We start from the raw sequence: 23,021 nt of genomic DNA, 5'->3' as shown, positions 1-23,021 counted from the left end.
TATTCATTCATTTAGCTGAAATTGTTTTAGTGGGAAAGTCAAATAGAAAGAACATCAAGCAATTTCAAGAATGTAAAAACTAGGTTGAAGACCAATGTACTCTTTCCAAGAAAGAGATCACGTTCCCCCAGGTGATTAACCTAAGAACCTCTTAAAACAGTTCTGCTCGAAGATAAGTTACTCATATATATAATTTGCACAAGTTCAAAAATGTCTATAAAAGTTGAGAAACGTGCCTATGTTTGCATCTTATTGCAGTAATGCATTCGTGGTATATATACAACCATGTGTGTTTTTTCTCTCAAACATTCTTTGGAATTATTATTTTGTGATTGGATGCAGAGAAATGAAAGTCAATAAGAATACAGCTGAGATCAAGGGAGGGCTACAACGTGGCCAATTGCCCCTGGGCTTTACTTGCAAATCCACATGTAACCAGTAGGGTTTTTAGTGCAGGACAGGTAGCAGGTTGTTGTTCTACTTTATGGGTTTTCTTCATATTCCCTTTCTGTAAGAGTGTTTTGGGCAGGAGTGGACAGTATACTCAAGTGTCATGTATTCCGAGATTTTTCAGGCAGCTTCATTACTAGGCTACTTGGCTAGCTTTGTCCCCCTGGGGTAATGTTGTGATTGAAATCAGTGTCCGTTTGTCTAGTTTCTCTATACTCTATACTATTGTGATAGACAGTATCACAAAGGCCTTACATGTAGCATTCATAACAAACTGGGATATAGGAAAAAAACTAAAGAAATGTTTGAAGTTTGAACACGGTGAAAAGGCCCAAAACACCACTTGGAATATTAACATTATCTTCAATGTTTGCATTAACTTTCATGTTCTGCTTTGAAAACCCACAAAAGAGAGAAAATGGTTCGTTCATTCATTCCAATCACCCCATGCTACAAACCAATTCTATTTGGAGCAGTACATTTCTCCCAATCAGTCAAGACTCTGGTATTTATAATTAGTGCGGAAATTATAATTATTTTGGAGGATAATTGCAGGTGGTAGCTAATGACAAAACACAGAGGAGTTATTTTTGGTGGCGTATCAGCCAGGAGCATCCCTTCTACCTCCACTATTTAACAGAAAAAAACAAATTTAATAATACGATTTATTATAAGTTTATTATATATTATATAGAGAAATTATGTCACACCTAGAAGTAATGAGTAGAGCCAAGCAAATACTGTATATCGATCTGACCGAAACATTGGTCATGCTGGCAGATACGAATAATTCGCCCCACCCAGTCTGCTTTATGTTTATATCTCTGTATATAATTTGTACACATCTTTTTTTTGTTTCTATTTATTCAGGCGATATAATCAGTAGTACATAGGTACCAGAAGTTATTCAATGAGCATTGATTGCTGAATTCTTGCTGAAGCCCTATTACATTTTCAAACCGTCCGAGACTGGTCAGGAAGTAGACCCTACTTCCTCAGGCAAACACGCGAGACGCTAGTTTCTCCCCACATCCATGTTTACAGTCCATGCAAGTCAAAAAACAACCTGTCTTTGTCTTCAATAGATAATATGAAAAGATGAAGTACTGTAACCCCATATGAACTATAGCTTTGCCACTGAAAGGTTATCACACCTAATAGACATTGATGAATTAGAAGCCTAAAAATGTAGCTGAACCTGAAAAGTGCATTTAGCAAATAAATGCCAAGAAAAGAAAATTTTTTGCTTTTTTGCATGCATACTTTTTAAAAAGACTTTTTACAGAAGCACTTTCTGCAGGTGATTAGCAGTGTCTGCCTGGACTGTCATATTTGTATGTAACGTTGGTTACATGGCTGATGATTGCTGGGGTGAAATTGGCTCATTGCCTCTATTATTCACAGTCTGGTTCTGTATAATTACATCATAGTAAGGCACACACCTTTGACAGCAGATTAATAGTACTTTTCCTTGTCTTATATCTAGATTAGTTTTTGTTTTTAAATGTGATCAAACCTAAACACAAACCCACTTGTGTATACCAAGGAAGCAGCCTTCTTAGCTTGCCATACTAAGAATGTACACAATTACTCCTCCTCACTTACTAGTTATGTCTCTCATTGTAAGTTAGTTCTGGCAACCTCAGAATGGGTAACCGAGAAGAAATGAGGTGAGTTCAGGACAAGGCGGTAAATAAGTTACGCATGTTTTACCACCATCACTGAATTTAGCTTTAACATATCTTGCTCCACCTACCTTTCTGAATGTCTAAGTTCTTTAATCATGTCAAATCCTGCTCTATTCACTATTTGTGGCAGGAATACATATTTTTCATGTGACAGAATAGCACCGTGGTTAAATTTTTTAGGATGGCAGGTCTACTAAGGTTTATTTGGTTAACATACTAAAGGATATCATTAATTAACTACAAAAAACAAATATGAATTGATTGTATTAGAAACATAACACATAAATGAGTATATATCAAGGAATGGGGCGCATAAACATGTAAAGAGAAAAGAACAAAACACAATAGTGTAATATGTCCAAATAATAAATATGAGTGATAACAACGTGATGCACTCACAAAGGTAGTAAGTAAAGGAGGCCCATCAAATTAGAAAATTAGAGCATTACATAGGTAATAATTTAATACCTAGAGGCCTTAGATTACAGAAAAATCCTGCATTTGGAATGGATAATGAAATATTTATGAAGAAATGGAATAGCACTTTAGATCTGTGTTCTACAGAACTTATGAAACTTCTGGTTATATACCAGAAAGAGAGTTTAGGTTCACTGGAGGAGGAAATAAGACAAACTGAGGAACTTATAGAACAGAAATTTGATTCTTCAGAGATTGCAGTCAGGAATAAACATCTAACAGAAAAAATCCAAAAAATGGAAGAAACAATTATTAAAACAAAAAGTAATAAACTCCAAAGAGATAAAAGGGACTCTCTAGGAGAAACATATAGATATAAAAACGATTATAATAAAGAGACAAGATATATTAATAAACATTATATACATCACCAAAATACACAACATTTAAATAGAAATAATAGGCAGCACTCTTATGAGTCTAGATCTAGAATGGATGGGGAAAACTATGGAGGAAGGCTGAATGTTTCCTATAGGTCTCCACAAAGATACCATACAAGAGAACCAAGGGAAAGAGTTAGGACACCTCAAAAAAACATCTTCAAAAGGAAATCACCTATAAGATCACCCATTGTTACTAGAAATAGACCCCAGGCCTCTAATGAGTTCAATAAGGTTTTTTTGGCCAAGGGGCCATCCCCAAAAAGAAAACCCTTATTGAAAGATCCAACATATCACCCACGGAGAGATTACGAGTCAGAATTTCCAACGATCCCCTTCTCTCCAATAAAGAAAAGGAAAACCTTAAGGTATCAAGAGGACAGAGAGGAAAGGGAAGATCATTAAAATCCGACAATACAATTTTAAAAAATGAAGTAATTAACTTATCAGCACATCCTTTAAATTTAGCGGAGTTAACCTTACTTAATAAAGGTTTAAAATTTGCCCCTAATAGGGGACCCAATAATTTTAATTTATTTTTAGACGTGCAAAAATATGTTAGGAAATTAACTATTAAAAGATTTTTTCTACAAAAGGATAATGAGGCGGTAAGCAATAGAGATTCCATAGATGTATTTACTCACACTAATTTTAAACCTAAATCTACTTTTTATCCCCAAAGAAATAAGGGTGAGCATCTAGAGGTCTTTTCAGACATGCTCTTAAAAGAGCTTAGTAAATTTGAAACAGATAGAAAGAGACAACACAATTTAACAAAGAAAGAACAAGAAAGTATAAAAACCTTAAAGGAGAATCACCAAATAGTTATAAAAGCTGCGGATAAAGGGGGAGCTACAGTCATCTTAGACAGAGCGTATTATATGAAAGAATCATACCGCCTGTTAAATGATGAAGTTACGTATGAAAAATTAACGGGAGACCCTACTAAATCATTTCAAAATGAATTACATAATTTGTTATTAGAAGGTAAGAACGAAAATATTTTAAATAAGAATGAGTTTGATTTTTTAAATATTAAGTTTCCTAAAATTGCGATCTTTTATTTCCTACCTAAAATTCATAAGGATTTTTTGAATCCTCCAGGTCGCCCCATAATAAGTGGGATAGACTCTCTTACTAATAATTTATCCCAATATGTGGATTACTTCTTACAAAAATACGTGATTACAGTTCCATTTTATATTAAAGACACAATACACATATTAAAAATTGTGGAAAATATCACTTGGTCCAAAGAGTACATTTGGGCCACAGTGGATGTATCTTCCTTGTATACAGTAATCCCTCATGAACGAGGGATTAAAACAATTGAAACAATACTTAATAATGATGAAAAGATGGACCATCTACAGAATCAGTTTATTATAAGATGTCCTCCTTCAGAGTCAAAAGCTAATGGAGAAATTTGAAGAGAGGAATTATCCTAGGGAACTATTAACGGAGAGTCTATCACAAGTTAAAAATACAAAGAGAAGTGACCTGTTACAAAATAAATCTCAAAAAAATGAGGATTTGAATTTTAATTTTGCTTTCTGTACCCAATATAACGATAGAGCATGGCAGATAAAACGGGCCATTAAAAAATGTTGGCCAATTCTGCAGGGAGATAATATTTTGCAAAGTTACCTTCCAGAGGAACCTAAAATTATATATAAAAAATTAAATAATTTAAAAAATATTGTAGCCCCTAGTGCCCTTCCAAGAATAAACACTGGTGAACATTTTCTATTACAGAAATCTCCCGGTTTTTTTCGCTGTGGAGTATGCAAGTTTTGCAAAACATGCTATACACAAAACAAAAAAACTACCACATTTAAATGTACCATTACTAAAAAAGAATATGAGATCCGTCATTTTATACATTGTAAATCTAAAAATATTATTTATCTTTTGGAATGTAAATGCGGTATCCAATATATTGGCCGCACTGCTAGAGAATTAAAGATTAGGGGTTTGGAACACTTAGGAGGTATTCGAAATAAAAATCTAAAACATAGTGACCCCAGACACTGTTTAAATTGTAATAAATTCTCCCTCGCTGACTTTAAGATGATAGGAATAGATAAAGTATCCCCTCATTGGAGAGGTGGAGATATAAAAGAAATGTTAGCTAAGAGGGAGACAGAATGGATTTATAAATTTCAAACTTTTAAAAGGGACGGTCTAAATGTTGAATTGGATTTATTAATATATTTATAATATTTATTATACTTATTAGATATTTGCATTTTACATACTTTTTAATATCTTTTAATATATATATATATATATATTTTTTTTTATTTTTTTTCTTATTATTGTTTTTAGTTAGGGTTAGAGTTAGGGTTAGTGTTAGGGTTAGTTTGTAGGGCTAGGGTTAGGGCTAGGGTTAGGGTTAGGGTTAGTTTTTCCTGTTAGGGTTAGTGTTAGGGTTTAGGATTAGGGTTAGGATTATGGTTACTTGATAGGGCTAGTGCTAGTGTTAAGGGTAGGATTATATATATATATATTTTTTTATTTTTATTTTTTTTTTATTTTATTTTATACCCCCCCTTTTTTAACATTTTTATTTATTTTTATTTTTATTTTATATATTTTTTACTAATAAATTATATTATATATATCATTTATTTTATATATATTCATTATTTTATATCACTTTTATTTTTATTCTCATATACATATTTTTATTATATATATATTCATTGTACCAAGATATACTTTTATATCATATTTTTATTTCCAATTCATCATTGATTTTTAGACCTTCCTTTCTTCTTCTTACACCTCCCTTTCGTTATGTTTCTCCCCTTATGGTATTTTCCTTTATGGTACTCTTTCTCCCTTTTTTATTCATATATATTTAAATCTCTCTATTGCTTACCTCATTATTTTAAGAATATATATATACTATGAATTCGTTTTTTATTTACACACACATACATCTATCACTTACCTTATCACCTAAAGAATACACATACATTATTAATTTGGTTTTACATGTTTATTGATTATATTTGTCTCTGTTTTTTGGCACTGTGTCCGTGTACATCTGGTTTGAGGCATCCGAAAATCCGCAATAAAAGGAGAACGCAGAACTCGCTCTAGCGTTCCCTTGAATGAACTTTATTGGCAATGTCCCCGGGAGGAATGGAGGTCCATGCAGAGACGTAGTCGTGTTAATACGCGATTACGTGATGACGCGACGGTACGACGCCAACACACGGCCACGTTATGGCGTGGCGACGTCATTACCCTGAACGCTACCGGAACTCCTTATAAAGTGAAGGATTTGACGATGCGGACTTACAGATCATTTACCTTGTTGGAATACACTTATTTTTTTCTCCTGAAGAAGCCAACGGAGTTTGGCGAAACGCGTTGAGACTGAGCCTTTATCGTATCTGGACTTCCTTTGATCTGCTGGACGTTTTTAATCTGCTATTTTGCATAACATTTCGGTTATGCCAACCCTTTTGTGAGTTATATAAGCTCTCTTTTTATTAAATATAGTTTCATTATACTGCACCATTTGTGGTTTTCTTCATTTGCTTTCCAGACACTCAGAAGAATTTCTCTAATTTGATGGGCCTCCTTTACTTACTACCTTTGTGAGTGCATCACGTTGTTATCACTCATATTTATTATTTGGACATATTACACTATTGTGTTTTGTTCTTTTCTCTTTACATGTTTATGCGCCCCATTCCTTGATATATTTGCTGTTGTACACTTTATGAGGAGTGTTGTTTTTGGGAGCTGCTAACCTTATTAGGGTATTTACATTTTTATATTTATCACGTGGAGGTGTTTCGCTTTTGTTTATTATCACATAAATGAGTATAAACTGAATATTAGCAACAAAGTTTTATTTTTTTTTCCAATAGTTTTTTGTTTTCCAATAGTTTTTTTGTGTGATAAGATTACATAGAAAATCTGTAGAACTAGTGTATATTCCATGTGTATCTGTGTTTCATCTGACCACGATATCTACATTCATTTTTTTATACTTGCTAAATGTTAAATGTAAATGTTACATGTTTACTGCTATGAGTAATATTATTAATATTTTAATTATGTCAGTCAAGTAGTGCTTGTGAAATGTGTACAGCATTTTTGTTTTTCGTCATAGTTGCTCTTATATACTAATGACTTTGATCATTGCCCCAGCAATGTTTTATTTTTTCCATGGGAACGTACCCTTAATTCTAGGGATTTAACAATATCCTGTTCTATACTTGCATGAAAAGCAGTGCCTTTGAGGTACGTTGGTATAAAAAATTAAACAAACTATTATTAATATATTATTAATATATGCTGAACAAAACCAAATTTTGAAAGGATAAAGATAAATGTTTGTCACAAGCTTCAAGGTTTTACTATTTACACTAGACAAACTAAAGCTTTGTGTACACGTAGATATTGCAATACAAAATGTTGATTTAAGATCCTCTTTTTATGATCCCCATAAGGCTTCTTAATCCTGCCTGGCATAGGCCTCTGTGATCTCTCTCTTCTGATAGTATTCCTGCTTACCTGGCTTTAGATATCAACTACACGTGTTCTCTCCTAGAAATAACCTAATCCTGATATGTTCTAATCTTTATTAAACATAGGCTACCTTCCTTAACCTTTGGACTATAAGAAAATGATAGCTAAGTACCTCAATTTGATATATATATACATGCCCTTGATTAATTGATCATCAGTAAGTGTGATGACCTCCATAAAAGCAGTTAGCTGGCCTGGGGCATTTAGGTGTGTGTTAGCACAATGGCAAGGAGGAACGACATCAGAGAAGCAGCTGCTGCTGCACAACAAATTTGGGAATGGTTATAAGGCCATTCCAAACAATTTAAAGTGAGAAAGATTATTCAAAAGTGGAAAACATTCAAGACAGTTGCCAGTCTTCCCAGGAGTGGATATCCCAGCAAATTCACCCCAGGGTCAGACCGTGCAATGCTCAGAGAAATTGCAAAAAACCCAAGAGTTACATCTCAGGCTTTACAGGTATCAGTTAGCATGTTCATGGCAGTACAATTTCCAGACCTCAACCCGAGTAAAATGCTGTGGTGAGACCTTAAGACTGCTGTGCATAAACAAATGCCTGCAAGCCTCAATGAACTGAAGCAACACTGTAATAAAAAGTGGGCCAAACTTCCTCCACAAGAGAAACTGATAAAATCCTACAGAAAATAATCACTTCAAGTTATTGCTGCTTCTACAAGCTATTGAATTATAAGGTGTACTTAGTTTTTTACACATGGCTTCTCCATTTTAGCTTTATTTTTGATGAATAAATCATGAGGTTGTATTTACCAAATGTTTACATGTGTTAAGGAACAGATGATTGTTATTGTGTCCTGATATGTAATACCAGAGAATTCAAAGAGGGTGTACTATTCACATGGCTATATATATATAGTTCACTCACATTCTTTTGAGCAGACTACCCAAAGGAGACCCAGCTCCTGAAGCGATATTCTGTAACCCGGCAGAAGAAACAAAAAGGAGAAGGTAGTGTCAGTTAGACATATTTATTGTATCATAAAACATTTTAAATCTCTTACATAAAAGTCAGTAGCAGCATATATGAAAGGTCATATATCACCACCAATAATTAATGTCTGAAATTAGATGCTCTCTCCCTACCATGCATTGTGTTTTCTCAGAAGCATTATCAAACACAGGTATGGGTTAGGGCATCATTTCACTTTTTTGGTTTTTATTGTGTTGGTTCTAGTTGTGGGACACAAGGAGATTTGAAGCAGCTTTGTACACTAGAGGAACTACCGTATTTGCTCGATTATAAGACGACCCCCCAAAATCTGAATATTAATTTAGGAAAAAAACAAAAAGCCTGAATATAAGACTACCCTATAGGAAAAAAAGTTTTACTACTAAATATTAATTCATGTAAACAATATTTTCATATTTAATAAAAGCTATGATTGAGAAAAATATATATTTTTTTATTTCCTTTTATTTGCCAACCTGCCCCCCCAGTTATGCACATCTGCCCCCAGGGTTGCCACTCTGCCCCCAGAAATGCCTTATACCCCCTATTTGCCACTTTGCCCCATGATGTGCCTTTTAACCCTCTATATGCCACTCTGCCTCCAGAAATGTCTTATACCCTCCTATATGCCACTCTGCCCCATGATATGCCTTTTAACCCCCTATATGCCACTCTGGCTTATAGGGGGTTAAAAGGCATATCATGGGGAAGAGTGGCATATAGGGGGTTAAAAGGCATTTCTGGAGGTATATATATATATATATATATATAACTGCTAACAGCAATCACACTCCTATCAAGCCAAGGCAGCCAGTACATGCTGGAACCTGGGGATGATAGGAGTCTGAGTACAGCCTCCCTATGCCATGCTACCACCACCACCCCCCTTAAACATCCATACTAACACACACTCATTCACAAACATTTAAATACTCATTCATTCCATTAATCACACATACTCAGAAACCCTCCCCCACCCCCTTACCTGAACTGCAGATCTCTCACTCGAAGACTTCTGCAGGGGCCCGGCTGTGCGAGCAACTTCTCTGGCCCCGCCCCCAGAGGAAGGAGGGGGGAGGCAGAGTTATGTGACACTCTTCTAGCTTCCTGTTCTCCTGCTGCTCGCGACCAAAGCCCGGTAAGCTGCATGGCCCCAGCGGACATTTTGAGGTCTGATTATAAGACGACCTTGATTATAAGACGAGGGGTATTTTTCAGAGCATTTGCTTATAATCGAGCAAATACGGTACTTATCTTGTACTACAGTAAATAACCAGTACATACAAGGCCTACTTCTTGTGGCTTCTCCAATGCCAGCACTGCTGTAGTGATAAGAACATCAGTGATAATCATTTATAGATCCATAATTTCCCTCACATATATATATATACCGTGTTTCCCCGATAGTAAGACACCCCCGATAGTAAGACGTATCGGGAGTTTCAGAGGGGTCAGCTAATATAAGCCGTACCCCGAAAGTAAGACATATGTCTTACTTTCGGGGAAACACGGGGGATTTGCCTACGGCCTACGGCCGCATTAACGCAGGGCATAAGGGGCGCCTGCCCCTTAGGCCCGCCGCACCTGCGACCGGGTCCGCCACTCTAAGGGGCCGGGAAGTCCCCACCAAGGCCGGCCTTACGTGTCTGCGGCCGCACAGGATTTAAATTAAAACATCGGGGTTTTTTTTTTAACTTTATTTAACATCCTCCATGTTAAATAAAGTTAAAAAAAACTTTATTTAACATGGAGGATGTTAAATAAAGTTTTTTTAACTTTATTTAACATGGAGGATGTTAAATAAAGTTGAAAAAAAACCCCGATGTTTTTATTTAAACCCTGTGCGGCCGCAGACCCCTAAGGCCGGCCCCTTAGAGCAGGGCCGACCTTTGGGGTGTGCGACCGCACAGGGCGCCACACTCCAGGGGGTGCCAACCTGCGGCACCCGGCACCCCTCCAGAGACGGACAGTAATGTCCGCCGCTGGAGGAGCAGGCTCGCAAGGGAGCGGTATCGGAGGTCTTTAACAGACCTCCGGCTCCCTTGAGTGATTTTAAGCCGGGTTCAACCCGGCTTAAAATCACTCAAGGGAGCCGGAGGTCTGTTAATGACCTCCGATACCGCTCCCTTGTGATCTGCGCGGCAACAGCTGTTGTGCGCCGGGGTTTCTTGTCAGATCCCGGCGCACAACACTGAAGCCGCGCCCACCGCTGTCCGTGCCCTCTGACCCGGAAGGAGACAAGAACTGGCGAAGAGGAGGAAAAGAAGCTGAAAGAAGAAAGGAAAGGTAGGAAAGCATTAAATTCGAAAATTTTGTTCCCAATATAAGACATACCCCGAAAGTAAGACATAGTGGGGCTTTTAGGGATAAAAAGAAAGTAAGACGCTGTCTTACTTTCGGGGAAACACGGTATATATATATAGGCAAAAAAAACTAAAGCCCCTCATAATACAGAGTAAAGCCAATATTAAAAAACCTTACGTCAATAAAGCAACAAAAATCCTGTTCTCAATTCAAAATGTACAAAGTTTCTAATGTTCTTGACACTTGACAGAAATTAGCAGATAAGGCCACAAGGCACTTTTGATGCCTAGCACGCTGCTACTTGGGCTCATGGAGCCAGAAGGCTTCTAAGTCTTTTTTCTACTAAAGAGTACTAAATACCATATCTCTGAATAAACAAAACATATATTTAGATGTACATTTGTATACAGATTTCAACACAACACATATAGGTTGATAACCGTTAACCGTACTTTGCAAGTAGACCTGTGTTTACGTGAAACAGATGTGCGAGACTACTTCTTAGGTCGCTAAATCCCCCCATCTCTGGCCATTTTGTATTCTTTGCGCAAAGGACCATGTACTTAGCACATCTGGTAATGAATAACCTAATATTTCATTTCACCGTTATAGCTTCAAGACCACATAAAACTTGATCATAGTTACAATCTTTTATGTGGGCAGAATAGCCACCACTTCCCCAGTGAAAATATGTCTGACAGGCACGTATCCTTATCTACATGTCATAGAAGGTAAGCAAACAGTAGCAAAGCATATACTGTAGGACTAAGGTGACCACATCTCCTGGACGGTCCCACAATGGGAATTTAGGTCCCGGGCAGCCTCAATCCTGGGCAATGCAAGTCTGAGTGAAGGAGGTCTCAACCAATCAGGAGAGACTTCTCAACTCTCCAGATTGCCTAAGAGTTCAGAAGCCTCTCTTGATAAAATATATATAATATAGGCCTGTGTGTGTAATCTAACCCGCTTCATAGTGTGTCCCTGAATGGCAGAAATAAAATCACCCTATGTAGGACATATATTGTAGTACACAATGCTCCATCAGTACACAACTCCGGGTAAAAGTACCTGCTACATACATATCAGTAGCAACATGCCAATTATTTATATGGCACTATATTTTGTGATATATTTGGGCCATAAAATAATTGTGAGTGCTTTAATTTGCTATAAACCAACACAATAAAAATATATTCAATGCTGTCAGCTGTGTCATGAATCACCCACTGCAAACAATAGAGTGGAGAGCGAAACTAAGTAGAGTTGTATAAAAAGTGACAGGAGATAAGAACATCAAAGAATAGCAATAAATCTCAACTGGGAAACCGCATTTCACAACAGCTACAAACATTGTTGTAAGTGCGTACCCAGAATTGGACTGTATACTTGGTTTTGGGAAGCAAAATTCAGGTACCCACCTATGCAAAGGAAAAATAAAAATCAGAACTCTCGTTACATGCCAACACGTAATACGTGCCGCTATACATCTATGTATATATAAACAAAGTAAGCAAAACAATAAGGACATTAAGTAGTTACTCTTCCCAGAACTTCTCAAATTTGAGTCGTATAGCACCATTTTACTTAGTGAGTGGTAGATAAGTGGAACAGCTTCTCAGCAGAAGTGGTAAAGGCTAATACAGAGTAAAAGTGCATGCATCAAGCATGTGGCTATCCTGGCAATACAAGATCACGCACTGATTAAGGATCGTGTCTTTACGTGAAAACAAAACGGGCAGCCTAGACGGACAAAATGGTTTGTATCTGTTGCCTAATTCTGTTTCTATGACATAAAAGCTTATGTATAAAAATAATTCTGGTGTAATGTCTGAAAAGGGATCTAATCACATAAGACCACTGTGCACCAGAATATTTTTATACAAAATCCCTACTTATTCAGAATGTATGAAATCACAATTGCATAAAAAGCCACAACTACAACACAATCAAAATATGAGACTTCCTAGAATGAATTTGCTAGTCCTGGTTTAGCTTTTTTTTTTTTGCATTTCCCCCTTAGATTACACTGGGATTGTATATATATCCTGTGTAAAAGGAAGGCAGGTCCTGCTCGGCGTACAGACATAAAACAGCTTACGGAAGTAAAATGAATGTAATCAGATAAACAAACAAGTGGAAGTATCTATACTTCTCTATAGTCATACTTGTTTTCACAAACCATCTATCATATGGGAATAGTTCCTTAAAGTTTCCAGTATAAGTAAACTCTTTGCGGCCTGTTATTTTTAGAGAAATAAAATTGCACACAAAACCAAAAATAACCAAAAAAAAAAGTTTTCTTATTTTGGAAACTTTGGATCTCTCTGAACTACGGCTTATTTGCAGCTCCGGGGATTTCCTGGTCTCCAAGGCAGTAAGTCGTACAGGTACTGACGTCTGTGCTGTGTCACCGGCCAAACGGTAGGCATTCGATAAGCTGCTAACAACATTTATAAACCCGTCATTGGACGTTCTCATATAAAACTGGACAGAAATCGGGCTTTTCAAACATAACATTATTTCAGCAATGGAGTTTGCGTTGCATTTTACATTATTACAAACAAAACAAGGAGTGGGAGAGAAAAAAAAAGTTTATAAAGAAGGAGAGAAATTATAAAAAGTATTCAGGTTTTCAGACCATCAGGTAGCTCTCCAGCTCTTACATGATTCTCAGCCGCTAAAAGGCAAAGGCTGGCTGAGAATCATGGGAGTTAAAGTCCTACTGGACATGCTGAGCCACCTGTTAGATAAACGTTAATACAAAAGTGCCATTTGCGTAGAAAGTGGAGCAAAGCAATGGTTTATTGGCGTGCTAAACAAATCGCCCAAATTGCGTATTGCAAAGTTATACATTGTTCTCATATTGCATTGTTATTTATTTGTTTCCCTTCTAAACTAAGCAGGTTGCCTTACATTTTACTTATCGAGGGAGCCGGCAGATTCTGTAGCACTATTACAATAAGGAAAATGAACAATGATGATAAAATTGGCAATGTACATTTCTAGAAGAAACAACCCAAGCAGGAGACGATTAGCTGAGACAGAATTTGCATGGCATAGAAATAGTTAAGCAGTAAAGACTCTTTTACCTGATGCAGTCACCTTTAGATGTTCGGGAATTCTTAACGCGAAGTCTAATTACAGAACAAATACAGTGTTTTTAAGTATCCTCTTCGCGTTATCCGCGCTGAAATCCAAAGGAACGGATGAAGGGAGTGGAATACTAGAGTCCAACTACGCTAATACAACCAAACAATAGAAAACTTGCTTGAAGGCTATTTAAGGATCCTGGGACGTTAGGACAAAAACTAGCTGTGTTTTCCTGTTTGTGGCCCATGTGTGACTCATCAGCGTCAAAAGATGTGGAAGTGCCGAAACCCCTTCACGCTACAACCGTCGGAAAACGATCTGCTGGCATGTTATAGAAGTTCACGATCAGCACAAAGCCAAGACAAAGTCAAAACAACTCAAAATAAATCACTGCTTGAAGCAAGTAATGCAAATGAAATGTTTTGTGTGTTTTGATGCAGAAAATGCATCAAAAACTCCTTGTCGGATAACCAGCTTGATTGTGTTCCTGCTTTAGCAAACACTTTATTATAGTTATGCATCTAAACTAGTAATATGAAGGCTGCGTAGCGTGACTTTTATTTACAAGACTATATGATACATCCCATGTCTGTCCCTCTTTGGGATCACAATTCATCTATTCTTCCTTTGCCCCATGTCCCTTTTTTTCTCCACCTTATGTCCCTGTGCTAAGTGAATATTATTTATTGTTTTATATAGCACCATCAAATTCCGTAGCGCTGTACAATGGGTAGACAGGACATAACAAGTAGTATATAGCATAACAAGACTTACAGAAACAACAGGTGAGGAGGGCCCGGATCAAACGAGCTTACAAGCTATAGGGACATGTTCGACAACCCTTAAGTCACAATAACATCTAGAGAAATAGCAGAAAATGTGTGAAATACGCAGTATAAATATAATAGACCGCTTATTCTAAATGCCTTGCTTACCTCGCAAAAGCTCAAAAGTTCTTGGCGAAGGCGTAGTAATTAAATTGTGTATCTGCCCTGCTTACTCAGCATCTTAAAACGCTGCGGTCTATTGGAAAATCTTTTGACCTTGGAAAGTTTAATGTAAACAAAGTATTGATAGCTTTTCCCAAGTTGCTGAGCATGCCATCAGTCATTGGGGGCTCGTGAATCAGTCATTGGTGACTCGTAAATTAGTTGAGATCATAGATCGCGGGCTAGCTGGTCTAGGATATACTTGAATGAGTTTTGGCTGCTTCCAATAATACAGCCGTACATACAGTAACTAGTGTTTAGTGAATAAACCCACTGCTTTCACTTTTCAATGTTGTCACAACTTGTAATTTTCATGTTTGGAATTTTAATACAACCCGTAAATAACTACCCTATTGTTTTTGTGTCTGCGCATAACCAATTGAAACATTATTTCTTTTGGTTGCTTTTCATTATTCTATTTTGTTGGAACATAGAAACATTGGTTGCTTTGTTTCTTAGATATCCATTATAAGTATTTCTGCTATGTATACAAAAATATATTTTATTGTACTGAAAGGTTATTGTGGTTTATTTTGAAACTCAACCAAACAAAAAATGCTAAGAACATGACATCAGTAACATCTATACTGAATTTAATGCACAGAGGTTGTGCAACTTTAAATTACATTACCATTTCACCCTCCTATGTTTCATATTCACTCTGATTTATTGTACTTCATTTCAAACCTGAACACTGTGAAGGTCAGCTTGACATATGAATAGAAATTCTGATAGAACGTTCCTGCTAACAGTATTCACAGAGGATGTTTGACATACTAGCGCTATTATCTTGGAGAGAGAGAATAACAGATTTCATGTCTACATTTTGAAATATAACAAAAAGCCTAAGGGGCTAAATAGTGTGGTGCGGGATTGGGAGAGAAAACAAGAAATAAAATGAAAAAGAGTAGATGCAATCAGAACAAACTAAACACAATACATTAACGGCCTTCAGCTTCATTTTTTACCAAAATAAAAGCGTAATGAACCGGGTATTGGAGGTTGAATAGACGTGATTGCATAAGTAGAAGAAAAGTGGTTACCAAAATGATCTGATCATTAGAAGATATTACTGGAGTTGGTTTTGAGACCTGTCAACCAAGAGGTCCATATAGTGGCAACCTCTGACTAGGCAGATATGGTTGTCGCCATGCTAGGGTCTATGGTTTTAACCATGGTCTGGGCTTGGCTATAAATTAGATTAGAATGCAATCAGTGTTAAGCAACCCCTCTTCATCCATCTACAGGATATCTGGTTAGCCCAGACATCACATCACACTAAACATGTTTTATACAACAGAATGCTCTAATAAACAGACACTGGACAATAAACAAGAAACAAGCTGTAACACACTTGAAAAAATTAAATAAGTTTAATGGGACCAAAAAATATTAATGTAATCAGATATATCAGGCATTCAAGCAGAGGTAGAAAGGAAGAAAGCTAAAAGAACCCATTGTATAGTGCTATGGAATATGATGGTGCTATATAAAACAATAAATAATAAGAAGAACACAGGCTAAAGTAATAAAACAATTTAAATAATTCTAAAAATAAGCGCTGCGTAGATTGTTGGTGCTATATAAATAAAAAATAATAATAATAATACAGCTGTAGGGTAATTTAAGTAATGAAAGATTCCACTGCATCAATATCCAATTTACATTAACTATGATTTATACAGGGTCATATTGGCCCTTATTTCAGGATAAACCTGTCGGAGTTATGTCAGTGAGATAAAATGTTTCAACTAACAGTCTAGTGAATAAATCTCAGGATGTCTTTTAAAATATGAGGTGTCCATTTTTGCCAGCAGCAGAAGAGTTCAGACAAATCATTACATAGCAAAAGCAATGGCCTTCTGTTCTAGTTATAACTTCTATAAAGGACCATTACTTGTCAGATAGAAAGGTTATTCTGAAATAAGTCTCCTGTACTCTTAGACGGATTTAATCTGTGATAGCACCAACTAGCAGGATCAGAGATCGTTAAATCAGACTAGACGCTATGTCAAACCGAGAGAGTTCCCAGGTATTAGTGTACCGTATGACTACCTTTTTCAGTTTAATATAATCACTGTATAAAATACCATAATTGAGCAAAAATCTCACAACCCCAGTTATAACTGTCAAAGTTTTTCATGTCTCTTGTACATGTTTGAAGAGTGGAGGAGGTAATTATCAGTGACAATAAGGCTAATATGACAATTCAGTCTAATGCAATTTAAGGTGCTGCCGGTGATGTGCTACTGTACACATGTAAGCTAGAACCCTAAAGGAATTCTAAATAGCTTTGGTGTTGTCACATACGTAAAATTGCATGTTCATTATACCCATGTTAAAGAAAAAATATAAAAGGACACTGGAGTTGAAATGCACTGAAGCATTAAATACATTTGTGTTAGACTTGTGGATTGTTTACAGTAACATTGTTAAAGTAATTACATTTATATTTAATTAAAGGTCAGGTATTATGTTAGAGAAACAGTGACTCTGACACCAAACTAACCAGTGTTTCAAAGTTTGGAGTAGTGTACGGTTGATTACTGTATCTTTAACATAATACCTTTCTTTTATATGATTGATCTACGGTTTTGAAAGTTGTTCTGAAGCTGCTGTTGGTCACACATTAAAGGTAATACACTGTCCAGCATGGATATTCTTGGGTGGAGATACAAGTCATGCTTTTTAATAGATTTCAAAGGTTATCATTTTGGTTAGTCCAGAGTATCTTGACTGAAAAACCAGGGAGATTCACATAAAACTAATAGCTGTGAGACAGAAACATTGACTCAAAATCAACGTAGCCAAACCATTATCCTAGCAATGGCAATGTTAGTCACAATAGGGCTTTACTAATCCTTGAAGTGCCCTGAATGATAAATCTCAGGTAAAACCAGTGATATATTCTGGTGTAGGCCGATTAAAGGCCTGGTGCTGTAAATTCAGAGAGCAGAAGTCCCCTTGCCACAAAACCGGCCTAAGGCAGAGCCCAAAGGAAATAAGTCCCTAGGTAAAACCAGTGAATTATCATTGTAGATATTTACAAAAAAATCTGGGTTAATTCCAGGATTGAACATTATTTAATCCCTTGTCATGTGTGATATGCTGAATGGAAAATTATTTGACAGTTCCTCAGTATCCTTACTGACTGTTTGTCATTTTAATTTTTTTTTTTTTTTACAAATTAACCTAATTAGTCAGCAAACAGGCTACACACGTCTGGTGAGGTGGCCGGCCTGGGAAACAAATTTTTTTTATGTCAAGAGTTGAACTTTGTTTTAGTGTAAAGCTGTAGATTTACCTAAAAGGTACTTTTGTTACACTTTCAGTTTCTTCTTAGTAACTTAAGATTTCTGCTTTAGGTTTTCTGTTTAGCACTCCTCTAGCCCAAGAGTGACCTAAGATGACCAGATCTCTTCTTTTACATGGTATACGGATAGATTGTAAGCTTGCGAGCAGGGCTCTCTCCACCAAATGTATCGGTTTGTCTTAGTCTGTCAATTCTTGTCTTGTCATATCCCTTGAATTTATGTATTGTATTAAGCGCTGCGTAAACTGTTGGCGCTATATAAATAAAGGATAATAATAATAATAATAATAATATAGAACAGCTGCAGTAAAAGCGAGGCCACCCTACAGGATGTATTGTTAATAATATCATAGTACCCTTAGTGGTGGTCTCACCACACCACTGTGGGGCCATGACCTCCCAAGTGCACCAATTAGAGGCACTAACCTCTGGAGGATGTCAGACAGCTTAATAAACAAGGCAGTCTAAACCCAAGACATTTGAATACATAAAAGGGCATTTCTGTTAAATTCAACTTATTCCACCTTCATCCCAAAGGCATTCTGTCATAAATGACAAGAAGACACAACACAGATGCAAGAGAAGAAAGTAAAGCACTATTAGCATTAAAGGACTATTAGAAATGGATCAAACATTTAACTGTTTACCCCTCCTCTCGCAAAAATCACAATTACTAAGAAACAAAGCAAATAATCTTTATGATAGGTGTCAGCTGCCTACATAAAGTTAACTAAGACACAAAGAGTTATGTATAACTTATAAAGGAAAGGGCATTTCATTTCCCGATGTAAGAATGCACAGCTGGGCTATTTACACAGAATGTTCTGCTTATCATTTTATACAAGGAACGGAAAACTGTTTGGGGGCAAAGATGTCACATACAAGCTGTTTGTGGGGCACACGATGTGGCATCGTGGGACATGTTGCTTGTGAAGGGGTCCTATTAAAGATCATTCACTAATCATCTATATGCAATATAGATAATGTCCTGCCTCATACCGCTCCTTTCAATAAGCAAAAAAAATATCCTTCCTTTGGACAAAAAGTAAATAGTGTGCTATGACTAGTAATATAAATTATTTTATCTCCCAGCATTAAAGGGACAGTCTAGTTGCCAAACATGTATATTTATTTTTTAATGTATATTGGAGTGCATTGTGCATGGGCTGTAATGTGTTTTGCTGCCTGCAGATCGTGCATGCATTCTTTAGTTAATTAGACTTTTTTTCTATTTTCTTCCATCAAGATGGGTTAAGTTAACACAAGATGAACTTGTTACGCTGGTCATTTAATTTGCCAGCTGAGTTGATTGAGGGTTCACCGGTCACACAGTTTGCTAAAGGCCAATTATTGCATTGCGGTGTGAACGTGTATTCCAATAAATTCTGATAAACATTTATAGCCATTCCATGTGGATGCTGTGATGACAAGTTAACTCATACTGCCCAACCGTAGTTTTCTTGCAGTGACATAATATAGGTTTAGATGGATGAGCTCTTATTATTTCTTTTATATTACAAATAATCCAGATGCATCCGTTGTTTATATTAGGGTAGCCAACAGCTGTTCTCCAGCGGTTGTGGAACAACAACTCTCAGGATGCCCAGCCGAGTAAACCTTCTGAAAAGGTACCATTGGCTAACTGTCTTACATGATGAAGTTGCAGAGCGTACTTTTATTTTTTGTATTTCAAGTAAAATTCTATCATATAAGAATAGAGGAGAAACCATCCTGAATCATAAAACATTGACATTACTCCTCAGCAGTGGCCATGCTAGTTCAGCGGATCCTCAATTTGGTATAATTTGGTATAATTTTGCAATTGAAAAGATGAATGCAAGTAGGTTATTAAATTGAGTCATCAGTCAATCCCATTACTGCTATTAGCTGTATTCCCAGAGGAACAGAAACGGGCATAGTACAATTTGGATTGCGGAGCTTGAACAAACAATGTTTAATGCACAAATCACCCTTGGGATACCAAATGTTTCCTCAATCAATATCCCCTAATTGGATCCACATAATTTACTATTTTGTAAAGTAAACATTACCAGTGATTCAGAAAAGGAAGTGTAACAAGGAAAGCAGCGCCTAAAGCTGTTCTAAGGTTATGTATAAAGCAGAATACAGATGCTTCCTTATCACTTGCTTCCTTGTTTTTGGACAATACTTTAGTTAAGATGGTAGAAAAAATGTAAATAAGCGTCAATGCACGGATTCTTTAAGCCGTCCTTAAAATAAATTTTTGCATAGAACAATAACATACTTCACAAAAGGAATCACTGACCCCAAAGTAAATTCATGTACTTAAAACACATATCTATAAGAAATGCTTCCATTTAAAGCACATGACAATATGCGTTGTTGACACATTTTGTTGTATATGTGTATATATATATGTAAAAGGGTGAAGCCGTATTAGTCCAGTAGACACGATGTCTAGAATACAAAAAAAAGGATAACACAAGCAGGATCCCTCTGGTAGTTACCTACAACCCAACTCTTGAGGAAATCCGCAAAATTATTAAAGACCTACAGCCGATACTCTCAGAAGACCCCATACTGAAAAAAATATTCCCTCAGCCCCCAATACTGGGATTCAAACAACCACCAAACCTGAGGAAAAGATTAGTGCGCAGCAAACTGGCCCCAGAACAGGAGCATACACAGAATGGCACTGTACCATGCAACAAATCCCGCTGCAAACTTTGCCAACATATATGTGACAGCAACACAGCCAGTCACAACAACAAAACATACAGCATCAAAGATTCTTACTCATGTACATCGGCAAACGTGGTGTACATGATACAATGCTCTGCATGTGACAAAGGGTGCTACATTGGAGAAACTGGGCTTAAGCTGCACCTTAGAATGAACCTGCACCGAAGCTCCATCAAAAACCATGAGGAAGAAAAATATTGCACCCCGGTAGGACATCATTTCACACAGAACAATCACTCCATCCAAAACCTAAAAATTAAAGTACTCAAAGGAAATTTCAGAGACTCTCAGGAAAAAAAAACATTTGAGATGAAAATGATTACACATTTTAACACCATAAAAGAGGGACTTAATGTGGATTCTGGTTTCCTTACACACTACCAGAACTTCATATGAACTTCATCTAAACATCCAATGTGTGTCTAATTGCTGTTATTATCTTTGATGTTTTACTGTGGTTATTGGTTCCCTAAGTTTATTTGTTCTGTCCCTGGGTTATCTCTCTACCTCTCTGCATTTCTCACCTCCAGACCGATTATTTACGACACCCCACTCAACCCCCCCCACCCTTCTCTTATACCATCACTTGTTTTAAAGTTGTAACCTCTATCCTGATGATTAGTATTGCTTCAGACCTGATGAAGGGAGGATAACTCTCGAAAGCTTGTCTTTTTAATATTATGTTAGTCCAATAAAAAAGGTATCACCGCATACTCTGCAATACTCTATTTTTTGACATCGTGTCTACTGGACTAATACGGCTTCACCCTTTTACATATATATATATACATACACTAATAATAACAAAATTACAATGACAATAATAATACTACTAATAAAAAAATTATATTCGGTATATGAAAAAACCATATGTATTGTGAAGTAAAGAATTTGTATTTTACACAAACATAAAACTAATATACAAGGATGGTATGCTTGTTGCATTGCCTCTGAATGCAACAAGGCATGTCACAAACCAGACTTGACCATAGCTTCTGGGCATGTATGTAGGATGACATTTTCATGCAACCATCCAATGCACAACTGACCAATTATGTATAAAATTTACTTGAAAAGTAGTAAACCCCAAAATTAGGGGCAACCTAATTTACATATAAAAATAACTGCACCCTTTTTAGAATTTGCACAAGTGGCAACATCGATCATGGCAGTCTTTGTACGAAGAAAGCATTTATGTGTACATATAGAACAGAATATGAATCAAGCCCATCACATACAAATGCTAATACATGCTCGGGACTTGTTTAATATTACAAAAGCGCCATATGAAAATGATTTGTACAGATATTTTCTGAAGTGCAATTCATGCATCCAAATGCTGGTAGACCATGGAGCGCTGGTCAAGCAGCTGTTCAGTAATTTAATCTAACACACACAAGCAGGAATGCACCCTGTCAGCCCCTGCACTGGATAAAGCGCAGCTTGGCACGGATCCTCCATAAGATTTAATTGGCATCAAGGAATTACAGAGCTTTTTTGGATTAACTATGTGATTTTATATATATATATATATATATATATATATACACACAAATATACACACATATATATATATATATATATATATATATATATATACTGCATCACAAACAAGACCAACACTACCATTTGATTAATTTTGATTCACTTGAAAGGTGCTCTGCCACGTAGACAAAACCAAAACCTTAATGTAACTCCCTAGTATGGTAAACCATATAAACATTAGCAGATCTGTCCTTTCATTCTGTCCTTTGAAAGTATTAGCACACATATAATCACATAAAAACAACAGAGAAGTAGCCATTCCAGTTTGAACAGGAAGAACCTATCAGTGTCTGTTTTTGGGTCACATGATCTTTAACAATATTAAAGCATTACTGGTAGGAAGGGAAGCATTTAGTTATAAATGTCACATTCAGCATAGAATGTGGAAGAGTTCCCTAACATCTCTTTCACCAGAATATTATCATTTGTTAAATCAGTAAAGATCTCCTACATTGAGAGCATGTGATAAACTATTTAAATGCCCTTTAACAATTTACACGCATTGTACAGATTAATTGTTTGAGCAACCCTTCTTATGCCACT

At 36.4% G+C, this 23,021-nt stretch overlaps 1 protein-coding gene across 2 annotated transcripts in view; it reads right to left on the bottom strand.

The window, feature by feature from the left end:
• Positions 1 to 23,021, bottom strand: part of LOC149287866 (rho GTPase-activating protein 28-like) — a 66,580-nt gene that overhangs the window by 32,150 nt on the left and 11,409 nt on the right. The window contains exon 2 of one of the 2 annotated variants that reach the window (XM_089492399.1): positions 10,024 to 10,034. The exons of the other annotated variant lie outside the window; for it this stretch is intronic. Coding sequence (XP_089348525.1) covers positions 10,024 to 10,034 — 11 coding nt within the window. The remainder of the gene's footprint in view (positions 1 to 10,023; positions 10,035 to 23,021) is intronic. 2 annotated transcript variants of the gene reach the window in all.

This window comes from Sceloporus occidentalis, unplaced genomic scaffold (assembly GCF_023333645.1).
Source record: "Sceloporus occidentalis isolate IW3139 unplaced genomic scaffold, rSceOcc1.0.p SCAF_56, whole genome shotgun sequence".
NCBI lineage: Eukaryota > Metazoa > Chordata > Lepidosauria > Squamata > Phrynosomatidae > Sceloporus > Sceloporus occidentalis.
This window is presented reverse-complemented; position numbering and strand designations above follow the sequence as displayed.